The sequence below is a fragment of the Lupinus angustifolius genome, chromosome LG19 (genome assembly GCF_001865875.1).
Source record: "Lupinus angustifolius cultivar Tanjil chromosome LG19, LupAngTanjil_v1.0, whole genome shotgun sequence".
In the NCBI taxonomy this organism is placed as follows: domain Eukaryota; kingdom Viridiplantae; phylum Streptophyta; class Magnoliopsida; order Fabales; family Fabaceae; genus Lupinus; species Lupinus angustifolius.
In genome coordinates this window covers 10,432,018-10,446,393 of record NC_032027.1, presented here as the reverse complement: position 1 = coordinate 10,446,393, position 14,376 = coordinate 10,432,018, and the positions used below count along the sequence as shown (strand labels likewise).

General features: G+C 32.2%; 1 protein-coding gene across 6 annotated transcripts; it reads left to right on the top strand.

Moving 5' to 3' along the window:
• LOC109334710 (protein NRT1/ PTR FAMILY 8.1-like) lies at positions 9,231-14,376 on the top strand. Of its 6 annotated transcripts, none has more exons than XM_019570620.1 (6): positions 9,231-9,247; positions 9,733-9,802; positions 10,554-10,681; positions 10,933-11,150; positions 12,170-12,729; positions 13,221-14,376. In XM_019570620.1, the coding sequence occupies exons 3-6, from the start codon at positions 10,576-10,578 to the stop codon at positions 14,053-14,055; spliced, it is 1,719 nt and encodes a 572-aa protein (XP_019426165.1). In that variant the 5' UTR covers positions 9,231-9,247; positions 9,733-9,802; positions 10,554-10,575; the 3' UTR covers positions 14,056-14,376. The 6 variants fall into 6 exon arrangements, with proteins under 6 accessions (XP_019426165.1, XP_019426162.1, XP_019426161.1 ...); XM_019570617.1 differs by having other exon boundaries at positions 10,519-10,681; XM_019570616.1 differs by lacking the exon at positions 9,231-9,247 and having other exon boundaries at positions 9,715-9,802; positions 10,519-10,681.

The window sequence follows — 14,376 nt, the reverse complement described above, 5'->3', positions numbered from 1 at the left end:
CCATGCTAGAGGTACATTTTTTAAATCATTAATTTTAGTGTTTTAGTGTTCGCTTTAGTGTATCCCTGAGTTCGGGGCCTTTGTAAGGGGATGTATATAGTGTCGGCAACAAAAAAAATCATAAACTCTAAAAAATAAAAAAAAATAAAAATTACATAGAAAAATGCTAACACAACAATGCCTATTAGATGCCTTATTCAAATAGGATATTTGCACCTAGTCCATCTAGGACATATGGGTCATTTGAGACATTTTTCTCTTTTTTTGTAGCTACTTCTACTACACCCAATAAAGCCAATCACTTGTAATTGACACATGAGTTAAGGACACTTCCTACCTCATCTGTGAGTTTTCTTTTTCTTTCTCTTATTGTTTAGATATTTACATTAGGGACAATGTAAATTTCTAAGCTTGAGGGAATTTTGCATTTAGATAGTTCATTCATGTCATGTATACCATATATTTTTAAGTTTTTTTAGGTTGAATATTTATATTATCATGCATTATCATATGTTTCATATATATTCTATCCCCTGCTTTGTTTTATATGTTGTCTATCTGCTTTAAATGAAAAAGTATGCATGAATGATCATTGTTGATCTCTAACCCCATTGAAGAAAAAACTTTTGATAAAATAATAACATAAAAGACATTAGATTTGACAATTTCAAATTAAATTTAGTTAAATGAAGGACTTTGTTCCATAACTTTTGATAAATGAACCAAATGTGAGAAGCTTGTGCCAAACACAATCAGGGATCCGATTTGAATTAACAACTACATGAAAATCCTCTTTCTTTCATGAGTACATAATTTTCTATGATTGTATATTCTAGAGCTTGATTTGTGATCATTTTAAGATTGAAGTCAGTTTCTATACATTAAAATGATAGAGGCAATTAGGACTTTTTCTTTTGACCTTCAACCGCTTGCTATAAACATTGAAAACTCATTAGTTGTCCACTTTTGACTTGAAACTTTAATGATTTTCCATAGCTACTCAAATGAGGGTTTGGGGTAATTTGTGATGTTTGGTTGAAGCACTGGGAAAGGTAACAAAACCATGTCTAGTGAAAGAAATCATAAAATGTGAAAAGGAAAAAAATCATCCTTTCTCTTTTAGAAAAAATAGTAATAATGAATAAAAATAAATAAAAAAGTAATACCAAGTATACTAAAGGAGAAATAATTGAAAAAGTATATTATAAAAAGAAGGTTGATCGAAAAATGATCATATGATGAAGTAAGGCCTATTATGAGAATCTCAATGCTTCAATCAAATGTCTAAAAAGTTTAAGTCTTTTGGGAAACATTTGTAAGCCTTTTGAAGTATCATTTCTATGTTTATCCCACCTTAAATTATTCACCTTGACCCCATTACAATCATTTAAAGACCTTTTGACTTTTGCATGCATTCAAATACAGTCAATGGAGATTTGGTCTATAATTAAATCTATGGCAATTTACTTTCATGAAAATTTGAGCGAAATACTATGGCCTTTAAACACATGAGAGTGATGAGAGAAGAGTGACCCTAATTCATGCAGTTGTTATGACTCAAGGACTTAGCTCGAATTAAATTTGTTTATGATTGTCTTCTCTTGATGTTTGGATTGTTTCAAAACTAACATGACATTGCTTGTTAGTTTGGGTCATGATTTCTATATCATCATTCATACATGATTGTGGAAGTTAGACATAATAATTGTTTGAGGATTTGCATTTCCTATATTTAACTGTGAAGTGTGTGATCTTCTTAGATGTTGCATTTCCTAGTTTTGGTTATTTTCTTACATGACTCACTTTGATGCATATTGGTTAGCATGGCTTTATTTATTGATTTTGCCCAAGAGTGCAAAAGGTTATGTGTGGGGGTATTTGATGAGCAATATATTACGCACTATTCATAACCTTATTTTACCATGATTGATGATTCTTGGTGCCTAATTGACCTTATTTGACAGGGTTTGGTGTTTTAGACTTTATTAGATTATTATTCCTAAAATGAGTTAATTTAGGATTATTTAGCCTCATTAAATCTATTATCATTTTCAAATCATAATTGGCATCAAGGGCATTTTCGGCATTACAAAAGTGGAGGATATATGATGAAGTGAACATTGTATTTTAGGATTTTTTAATTGTAATTTAGTTTTGGACCCATTGTTTAGGGCCCATAACCTAAACCTTTGAAAATAATTCACATTTTCATTTTACCCCCTTTTGCTCTGCTAGAGTTTCATTATTCCCATTCATTTTCAGTTTGCTTCTTTCACTTTATGGAAGGCTAAACTTCTAGACTAAATTCTTTTTGGAATGTACCACAACTCTTGAGGTTTGGTTATTAATGCATTTTCAGTTTCTTTATTATTGATTTACCTATCATATTTCTGAATGTGGTTTGCTTAATCCCATTGTTTAGAAACAGGTTTTGTGAGTTTATCTTTGCTTAGTTTGTGTTAATTTGTTAATGTTCCATGCTTATGCTGATTTCACCTAGTTAAAGGTTTAGGTTATGAAACTATGCAAACTAGGAAGATAATGATTAGAATCTTAAATTGATCTTTTAAAACCGAGGATTGAGTTATGAACAAATGAATTAAAGGGATTTAGCCGTTGTATTACACTACTTATTTACTGTTTCTGCATTGCTGTATGTTCATACCATTCAACAACAAAACCCTCCTATGTGTACGAGTATATGGTGTTTGAATCTTTGCCTGAAAGATAATCCTTGGGAAATGACCTAAGAGTCATGTCCTAGTACTACAATTCAATTGTTATATTATTTTCATCGAGTATAGCCTCGATCACTCACTACCAAGACTCTTATACAAGTGAATACACCACCTAACTGCAGCTATGATTTCCCAATCCAATTCTCTGACAATGTGATACTAACATACCTAGAGAACTCAAGAAAACCATCTACAAAATTATAAGTTATGTGCACATAAAAATGTGCTAATCTTATAATTAAGAACAATACTAAAACCTGCCCATAAATCTCACAAAAGATTTAGAAGAATAATGTACGATTATGTAAGGTTATTCAAATATTAATTGACAATGATACGCAATGGATAATCATATATGAAACTATCATATCTCATTTTTCTTGAACAAAAGAAACCTCATTCACACAACAAGTAATTTTTTTCTCAAGAATTTGAAAGTTTTTTCACCAGAACTTTCAAGACTAGATCATTATGAACAAATGGGAAAAATAAGCTTTTATATGTAACTGCTTTCCGATTGATTTAATCAATTAAAGCATGACTTAATCGATTAAAGATGCCAATAAATCCAAAGATTTAGATACTGTAACTCAGATAATCGATTAATCACATTCTTAATCGATTAATGAGTTCTCATTCTTATTTAATCGATTAACACATGTTGTAATCAGTCAAATGTATTGAAAAAACATTTCTTTCATGCATGATGAACCTTGTACATGATGTGAATATGCATGATTCATGATTTTTGAAACATGTAAGTTATAAATGCACTAAGATCATGTTAATCATGTGTAAGTCCATGAGCATGTTAATCATGTATGTATATATGCAAGCCTCATTTTAAGTTTATTCAATTTTAAGGTTGTAAGACTTCCGTTCAATGTTCACCTAGCCTAGACTCTGCCCAACCAATCATCTTAAGACTCTAGAAAAGTAAAAACTTAACCTAAGTCTTCTTGATTGAACTTGAGTCTTGGCTTTGTTATTTGTTAAGTTGTCATTGTCTTCAAGCTTGCCTTTTATCCTTGTCTACATCAAAACAATGTGATGATGCATACTTGCATTCTCAATTTCCGTTATCATAAAGTTGCTAATACTTAGGAGATTATATTCTAAACCTTCAACATAAAGAAATTTTTCAATTAGGTGTTAGAAGCATTAATAAGTATACCGACTATATGTATTTTACGTTTTTGTTGTCTCCATATGTAACTTGTCCTTTTTCTTTAAGAGACAATTCAACGAACTTACCTTTGTCGTCGGTTATATCCTTGAGCACCCACCATCAAGATACTAATAAGCTTAGTGAGTCTTGAAGCACACCTACAAATTAAGATTAATTTGAGGATTTAGGTACCCAAGTTGTCTTGGATTATTTTGTATTAGCATTAGGATCTTGCACTTTTACAATTCAAATATAGTTATTATCTTGAACATCATATTTAAAAATATTACAAATATAAGATGTGTGTCCATAAGTACCACAATAGAAACAAGTAGGTAATAAATTATGAGAATTATTGGAATGCACCACTAGTTTTGTATATGGCAACCTTTTGTGGTTATGAGTGTTATATCCTAAACTGGATCTATTTTGAACACTCTTTTGGTTTTCAATCACAGTATTCAAATCTTTTTTTCCATTGTGAAAATTGCAAGAGATTTCTTTAAATCATTATTTTCCTTTTCTAAATGCTTGCACTTTTCACAAATAGGATCATTAACCTTTTTCGGAGACACATTCACATGTAGAGTTTCCATATATAAGACCTAAGGTTTTATTTTGAAGATTTAACTCATCTATCTTAGCTTGAAGTTTACTTAACTTCTTCTCATGCATCAAAAGTAAAAAAAAAATCTATAAACAAGTATTTTAGCAAGTTTCTTTATTTCTTCATGCATTTCAACAAATGCATCAAAAAGTTGATCATAAGAAGGAAAACTATCAGATTCACTATCACTAACCTCATTGCCATTATATTTGCATTCACATTAAGTCATCATCCATTGCTTTACACTTTCTTCATCATCCGATTCACTTGAGCAATTTTCTTCTCCATCACTCTATACTATGAAAGCTCTTTTACCTCACTTTTTATTTTCCTTTTTAGGCTTCTTATCATTATTCATAACATGTCATATTTCCTAGAGAAGTATTGTTGTTCCTTATAATTGAATCCTTTTTATCTTGACATTGGAATTTATTAGAGTCACATTTCTTCTTTGCAATTTTCCAAATTTTATCTCAAGTAGTCTCATATTATCTTCATCAATTTTGGATGAATCAAACTCTCTGCCTCATGTTGCTCATCCACTTCTTCTACTTGGTGTAGTGACGGTTAGAGCAATTCCTTTCTTGCGATCAGTTTCCTCATGTAGTACGATATGTCCAAGTTTCATTTCATATTCATTTAGCTTACCGAACAATGTGAGATATAGTTGAGAGGTCCTTTGCTTCCATAGTTGTAGTCACATTAGTTGCCAAGTCCTATCAAAGCATCTTAATACTTTGTTTGTTAACTTATCATTTTAAGAACTTTACCTAAACTAGTGAGATATTTACAAATATGAGAGAAATGTTTTTGTACATCACTAATATTTTCATTTGGTAACATACGAAACAATTTATTTTCATGCACTAGTGTATTTATTCTAGCACTCTTTGCTTCACTAGTACTCTCATGGTTATATTGAAAATATCCTACATATTCTTAGCACTAACAAATTTGGAAACTTTAAAGAACTCGTGATAACACAATGCAGATATAATAATGTTCGTAGCCTTAAGATTGTTTTGAACTTTCTTTTTAACATCGTTCATCCATAGATATTTGAGTTTATCAACCGCTTCACTATTTACCATGTGCTTTGGCGTATGTAGTCCCTCATTTCATTGTGAATTGAGAAATACAAGATTTTCGTATTTATACAAGTGGAGGAAAAGGAAAATAAGAAGTCACAAGCTAACTAACTAACTATCCAGCCAACTAACTTCCAAAAAATAAAAATGACACAGCCTAAAGCTCTAACCTTCATGATCTACTTCCGTTTTGGAAGGAAGATTGCAAGCACGGCTTACTTTGATTTAACTAATAACCCCTTCTCATTCTCATGTTATTTTCGTTGGAACAAATGAATGGTTTATGCATTTAGCTTGTTAAAGGTAAAAATATGATTGTGACACAATAATAATAGTAATTCTTTTAGGCTTTTTTGGGAATTAGGAGGGAAAGGGAATGAGAGAAATCAAATGGTTAGGAAGGGGGAGGAAGGGAAGGGAAAATGAAGGAAATCCTCTCCCTTGTTTGGGATTATAAAATTTAGATGAAGGAGGGTAAACTAATAATAATGTAAGAATATTTTTTTATTTTTCATTAAAAATGTAATTAACAATGAGAAATGGACAATAGTATGTAATTATATATTATTACTAAACATATTTAGTTATTTTGACATTTTATCTCCAAAAATCCCCAAATTGGGGGAACTTTAAAAATAGACATATGGAGGATTTTGGAGGGTTCCAACTCCCAAACAAATGCAAGACTTTCCAAAGTCATTCCTTTCGTTCCCTTCCCCTCCAAAACCACACTCCCAAACAAGGCCTTAAGGTTAGTTTGGGAGTTGGATTTTGGAGGGGAAGGAAGGGAAAGGGAAGACTTTGGAGTCATCTCACAAATGTATTTTATGCCTCATAAGTCTTCCATTTCCCTTCCTTCCCCTCCAAAGTCCAACTCCCAGAGAAAAATGTATGCATTAGTAAAATAAGAGTTTGTTGAACTGTCAATGTCTCATCCATTATTTATATTTAGTTATTATTGACTCTTAAATAAAAATAATATAAATAAATGGTAGATTACATATTCATTATGTATAAATATATACATTGACAATACATAAATATTACACTCATTTCTTTAACCAATGGGCATAACCATATCTACTCTGTAAAAATGTATATACTTAGATAATGATTTATCTTATATGCTTTCTAATGTATCATGTTTGTCTTTATGGTAATTTTTCTAAATATTTTATATATGATAATAAAAAGAAGAAGAAAAAATGGAGATGGTATTTTTTTTCTATTAGTTATAGTCATGTTAACTTAACATGATGCTAAAAAGGAGAAGTGTATCCAAAGAAAAAAAAATTAGGCACTTAGTGCTTGTTTAGTATAAATGAAAATTTGTAGTTTTTGTTCTTTTTAGGGAAAAATTTACAAAATCTCCTTAAATTTTATGTTTTTTGTAATCACAAATTATTTTTTCTTCCTAATTACTCCTTAAACGTTAACTATTGGTAAAAATAGTCCATACATATAATTTTAAATTAGTAACAATGAAAAATTCTCACAAGTGCTTTTATTTTAAATTTTGAATGTCATATCATTATTATTTAATTTTAATTTTTTATATAACAATATTAGTCTATTGTCCCCTTTTAATTCTAAAATTTACTAATCTTCTTCTTCATCAATTTTTATTTTGGTGATGATTTTTCTGGTCATCAACACTGAATAACATGTATTGTTGTAGTGATAGATTTATTGTTACTATTGTGAGTTTCATGATAGTGATTTCCTTGATGGCCTATTAATAATTTAAAATTATTTTATACGAGGACCAATTTCATAAACAAATAAAGTTTAAGGGGCAATTAAGCAGAAAAAATAATTCATCGTATCTATTTGCAAAAAACATAAAGTTCATGGAGGTTTGATGCACTTTTTCCTTTTCTTAAATAAATTTAAAGTTGCAATACACATATGTATGTTCTTTATGGAAAAAAGCCAAATATTGAAGTTTCTCCTCCATAGGTTTTTTTTATTTAAAGTTGACTTATTTTTCTATTGAAATGTCAATTTCTACTTTACACATAATTTCAAAGTTATCTTTCTTCTCATTTATTCATTGACCAAACTTCATATTAAAAATGTGTGCAATGTTTTTTAAATATCGATATTGATTTTTATATTTTCTTTTATTTTAATTTTTTAGTCTTTGTCATATCCCTAAAGATTATAAAGAAAAAAGACACCTTCAGTGTGATTAGTGCTTATGCACTCGAGGTAGGTCTAGATGATTACAAATATAAAGTTTTGGTAGGACTTAGAAGGTGTGGTCCAAACAATACAAGAAAAGATTTTCCTTGGAGAAGATCTTAATGAGCATGTAGGAAGGGATACTAAGGATATAAAGGTGTTCATGGTGGATATGGAATAGGAGAATCAAATATGAAAGGTCAGACTATTCTAGATTTCTCTTCAACTTTTGATTTTACAATAGCCAATGTGTGTTTTAAGAAGCGGATTGAGTACCTTATCGCATATAATATTAGAGTTGCAAGTTCTCAAATTGATGTCTTTCTAATAAGGAAATCAAGTAGAAAGGTTTACTTAAACTACAAAGTCATACCTGGAGAAAAGATTTATAATGCATGCTCTTTGCGGATGGTATTATCTTAGTGGGAGACAACATAGAGGAATTAAATTGGAAGTTAGAATTGTGGAAACAATCTTTAGAAGCACATGGATTATGTATAAGTTCAAGTAAGACGAAGTATATGAAGTGTAAGTTTAGAAAGAAGTTAAGAAACTCTACTATAATGGTAAACATTGGGGATAATATCATACCTTAAGTCACCGGATTTAAGTATCTTAGGTTAATCGTACAAGGCAATGGGAAAATTGATGAAGATGTAAACCATAGAATTCAAGCAAATTGGATGAAATGACCAAGTGTTTCAGGAGTCGTCTGTGATAAAAATGTATCACTCAACCTTAAGGGGAAGTTTTATTGCACGCCTATAAGACCTGTAATGTTATAAGAGATTAAATGTCGGACGATAAAATATCAACAAGAGAGTAAACTCCATGTAGTAGAGATTAAAATGTTATGTAGATGAGTAGGCACATTAGAAAAGATAGGTAGAATCACGCCTTAGGTGGTTTAGATATGTGTAGAGGAGACCAATAAAAGTCTCGTAAGGAGAGTAGATCAAATGGAAGCTAGTCTAATTCCTAGAGGAAGAGAGAGACCATAAAACTATAGGGGAAATAATAAGGAAAGACTTAAGTTTAATGTTTTGTCATTAAGCATAACTTATTATAGAGCATTTAACATTGTTCGATCCACATAGCTGACCTGACATCTATTGCATTAATAAAAACAGGGAAAATTGAACTTTTATCATTAACTCGGTTGTTTAAAAGTCTTATGCATATAACTTTTAACATTGAATTGGGTAAAACAAAATACTAAATCATTGAATTCCCACGGTTGTCTACTGTCCCACCTCACACTTGCGTAATCTAACTAAAGACATAGTTAATTTTTATCATCAGTTTTATTTATTTTACATTTAAATTTTTATAGAAGATCTAGATATCATTACGTCATATTATTATGTATGAACACAGTTAAGACCGACCAATAAAAAACCATAGGTCAAAAGTCTAGCTGACCAATCTGCAGAATAAGAGGTCCAATTCCATGCCATTCCGGGTCCATCTTTTTTTAAATATTTTCTTTGATTTCAAACAAGTTTTGAAGTTTTCTGTAATGATTTTGTATGCTTTGGAAACTTTAATGTTTCAAATATCGTGGGCATATGTGGTTGATGGGTCACAATTGGGATCACGTATAGTTATCCCAATTCTTAAAACCTTAAGAAAGATGTATATACTAGTAGGGTAATATTATCTCTATTCGATTTTAATTATTATTAACTCTTAAATAAAAATAATAAAAATAAATAATAATATACTGATTATTTATAAATTTTTCATTGTCAATATATATACAGTACACTCAAATTAAAACCTTACGGTTGTATTTAACCACTAAGAAAAGATAAATACAAAAATCATAAGTTAAAGGATTTATTTGCATATCTCATAATAACGAGAGACAAGTCAACTGTATTAAGCTGGAATTATCTTGATGTGATGTTACCAATTACAAAAAAATACAAAGCTACACTAAAGTAGCTATTTAAGAAGCTTACCCCTTCTTTGGTGAATAGTGTACACATTATTCATTAATCTTGCCAACTTTCAGGTAAGAGTAGTACTTCTTTGATTTGATTCCATTCTCTGCTTATGTGTTCTGTTTGTTTTTACTGCTAATACTGATTTCTGGATTCATGTATTTGAAACCTGAAACTTTTGGAATTCTTTAATAAAATGCCTTCTTTTAAAGAAGAGAGTTCTATATAAGTAAACATGAGATTCAGAAAGTGATACTCAAAAGAGTTTTGTACTAATACTAAGGGAATGTATTTAGTAATCATACTGGATTTATTGAAGTCTGAAATTATATTGAAAGAGATTATAAGTGGAAAGCCTCATTGAACCATTGCTTTAAGGTTTTGGTTCAAGATGTGTAGATCTCACTTGTGGCTCGTCAATCTTCTCATGTCACGGTAACAATGGAACTCCCTAATAGTTAGCGACTCCCCGGTTGTAGTCGGGTCAAACAAGTGATATCATAGTTCGGCCGAGAGTCTGGGACATGATGGACTTAAAGGGAGCGGACTTATATGTGTGTGATACACACACTTGAGGGGAAGTTGAATCTCCCCAATGATTGGAGGCTCCTTGGTCGCAGTCAGTTCCAAGAAATCTTTTGCACCTTAATGATAACTGAGATTGCTCAGAAGTAGTGTGATTTTTGTTCCTTCAACTTACTCCAATTTTGACCTTTATTACCGGTTTGTATTTGTCAAAACAATAGAAAATTTATAACATACTATTCTCTATTTATTGTTTTTTTAGTCTGACAATACCTTAGCTGAATAATTGGTGGCTAGTGTACACGAGTTCTGAATTACAATGGCAGAGGATGATGTTTACACAAAAGATGGAACAGTAGATTACCATGGAAATCCAGCTAACAGAAAGGAAACCGGAACCTGGAGGGCTTGCCCCTTTATCTTAGGTAATTGTGGTGTCTATCAGTGGGTGAGATATTTTTTTGGTTCTACAAACAGTATCCTTCACCTCCTTATTGGTAAGGAACTAATCCCTTTCAGGTGCGAGGTTGTCGCTCCCAGGAATCATATCATTGACCTTTTGATCTTTGTAGGATCTAATAAACCTTACACTACTAGATCAATACCTTGTTGGTATTGGATGAGATAGGATATCAGTTAAGAAATGTTTATCATTTCAAGTTTTAATAATTTACAGGAAATGAATGTTGCGAGAGATTGGCTTACTATGGTATGAGCACAAATCTGGTGCTTTATTTTAAGAATCGGTTACATCAGCATAGTGCTACTGCTTCCAAGAATGTCTCTGATTGGAGTGGAACATGCTACATCACCCCATTGATTGGAGCATTTGTGGCTGATTCCTATCTAGGAAGATTTTGGACCATTGCTGTATTTTCAATAATCTATGTTATTGTGAGTATGCTTTCTTCATTTTGTAGCTTCCGTCTAGCTTAATTTCTAAAGAAGGGTGGAATATTTTGACCTGCAGTGGTGGGCACCTGTGAAGCACGTTGAATACCCTCACATGTCAGTGTTGAACACATATTGTCAAGGATACATATCCCTAAAGTATTTAAAAATAAATAAAATAAATATGAAGATGTGTATCTGATACGTTTTCAATAAAAATAAAATAGCATACGTTTTATCAATTTTATGAATTATTCTACTATATTTTCTACTTTTGATACTTGAAATTTTGGAGGACAATGATTTACAATTTTCATTATATTTTCTACTTTAGATATTTTGATTTACACTTATAATTTAATCATATTTCATGTATTTTTACTATTTTATACATGTATCGTGAACGTATTGTATCCTATATTTCAGAAAAAATATGTGTCGACATATGAAACATGTATTTGTATCTGACACATATCTGTATCCATGTTTTATAGGTGGGCACGTAAACTATGGTATTGCTATAAAAAAAATCTATGTAGCATAAAACTTTAATTTAATATTTAGTTAATTAAAAAGAAGAAAGAAAATCCACAGCCCCTAAAAAAGTTCCAAAAAAGATCACCTTCTGTGAAGTCAAACAACAATTATTTGTACAAGCTGCCCAAATTTTATATCAAGAATTCTCTCTTCCCTATAATTTTAAATTGCGGTTGTAGTTATAGTTACTGTGATTATAGTCATTGTAATGCGGATTGTGGCATTTGCAGTGTGAATTAGTTGTGAGTACAAAAATATTTTTGATATGGATACGGTTGCGTTGTGCCTGATGCGGCCCAAATGCAGTCCGATGCGGTCCAATGCAGCCGCACGATTATAATTCGGTGTCACACCACAATTGTTGTTGCAGCAGTTACAGTTACTGCAACTCAATATATGGCCGCATCACATGATGCAGTCCGCAATTTGTATCACTGGTCTTCCCTGATAAACAAAATCTAAAAACTATTCCTCTATATGAACAGGGAATGACACTGTTGACACTGTCTGCATCAATTCCTGGCATGAAGCCAACATGTCAAGGTCAAGGAGACGAAAACTGTCATGCTAATGTTGGACAAAGTGCAGTATGCTTCCTAGCTCTTTACCTTGTAGCTCTTGGCACTGGTGGGATTAAGCCTTGTGTTTCATCCTATGGAGCAGATCAATTTGATGATGCTGACCCGGCTGAGAAGGAACACAAGAGTTCTTTCTTCAACTGGTTCTATTTCTCAATCAATATTGGAGCACTTATTGCTTCTTCTCTATTGGTCTGGATACAAGATAATGTAGGTTGGGGATGGGGCTTTGGCATTCCAGCAGTAGCTATGGCAATTGCCGTTGTTAGTTTCTTTTCGGGCACTAGGTTGTATCGGAACCAGAAGCCTGGAGGAAGTGCCCTCACTCGTATCTGTCAGGTGATTGTGGCATCCATAAAAAAGCACCATGTCCAAGTACCTGCTGATAAATCTCTATTATATGAGATTGCAGACACAGAGTCTGCTATAGAAGGAAGCCGCAAGCTTGATCACACAAATGAGTTAAGGTAAGCCCATGGTAAAAATTTGTAAATGACCAATTTGTTTTATTGATTATTATGAAACAGAAGCAATTTTTTATGTCACACTTGAATTCATGCAATCTCATATGCTGAAATGAAACATTGCTACTTAGTAGCTAGTAGGATAATTATACTACTAGTTATCAAGTAAATGTTATATATAAACAGGTTATTGGGGCTAAGGTAACAAGTTTGTGAATCACATTGATAAATGTGAATTTATTTGGAGTCTTCCCCCTCACTTGAAGAGGGAGGCTCTATCGTATGCTATCTTATAAAAGTATGACAATCTTATAATAATCATTACCTTTCCAATTATTCAATGAGATCACTATTCTTGCAAAACAAAAGGGCTTTCCAAAGTGTGTCTATTATTAACCTCCTTTACATCACTCATTAACCTATTTTTGAGGTCATTAAAAAGGATAATAGCATAGTCTTATATAGTTTTTACTTATATTCTTATTTTGTGACAGATTTTTTGACAAAGCAGCAGTGGTAGGACAATCAGATAATGTGAAGGACTCAGTAAATTCATGGAGACTTTGCACTGTAACCCAAGTGGAAGAGCTGAAATCCATTTTGAGATTGCTTCCTGTATGGTCCACCGGTATCGTATTTGCCACAGTCTATGGTCAGATGGGCACCTTATTTGTGTTGCAGGGGCAAACAATGAACACTCATGTTGGCAACTCTTCATTTAAAATCCCACCAGCATCTCTGTCTATCTTTGACACCATTAGTGTCATATTTTGGGTCCCAGTGTATGATAGGATCATTGTGCCAGTTGTTAGAAAGTTCACTGGGCACAAAAGTGGCCTAACTCAGCTTCAAAGAATGGGCATTGGCCTCTTCATATCCATATTCGCCATGGTGGCTGCGGCAGTTTTGGAGCTCATAAGACTTAGAATTGTGAAGAATCACAATTACTACGAACTTGAGGAGATACCCCTGACAATATTTTGGCAGGTACCTCAGTATTTCATCATAGGTTGTGCAGAGGTCTTCACCTTCATCGGTCAGTTGGAGTTCTTTTATGAACAAGCTCCTGATGCTATGAGAAGCCTGTGTTCTGCTCTATCACTACTCACCGTTGCGCTCGGACAATACTTGAGCTCGCTGCTCGTAACGATTGTGACGAATATCAGTACGAAGAATGGGAGTCCTGGATGGATACCTGACAATCTTAATTATGGTCACCTCCATTATTTCTTCTGGCTATTGGCAGTGCTGAGTGTACTGAATTTTGTAGCATTCCTTCTGGTGTCCAAATTGTACACATATAAAAAAGTGATGGGAACTCTCCGCTGAAAACTGGGTTAAGTCTGCAATAAAATTTCTGAAGTTTCAATTATCTTCAGTGTCTGCTTAATCAAATGAAGTGTCATTTCTGGTGTGTGCAGCAAAGATAGGCAATATACAGCATGCAAAGCTTCCTTCCTAAGTCTTGTTATCCTCCTATACTATAAAGATATGATCAATATTATTGTTAATATTATTACTACACTGCAATTTCAATCTTTAATCTTTGTACCTTTTCATAATGTAGAAAGTGCAAAGTTCTTATAATTAGTGCTTACAAACATTCCAAGTCTCCAACATTCTATAAACGTTCTTGTTATGTTTCGAATC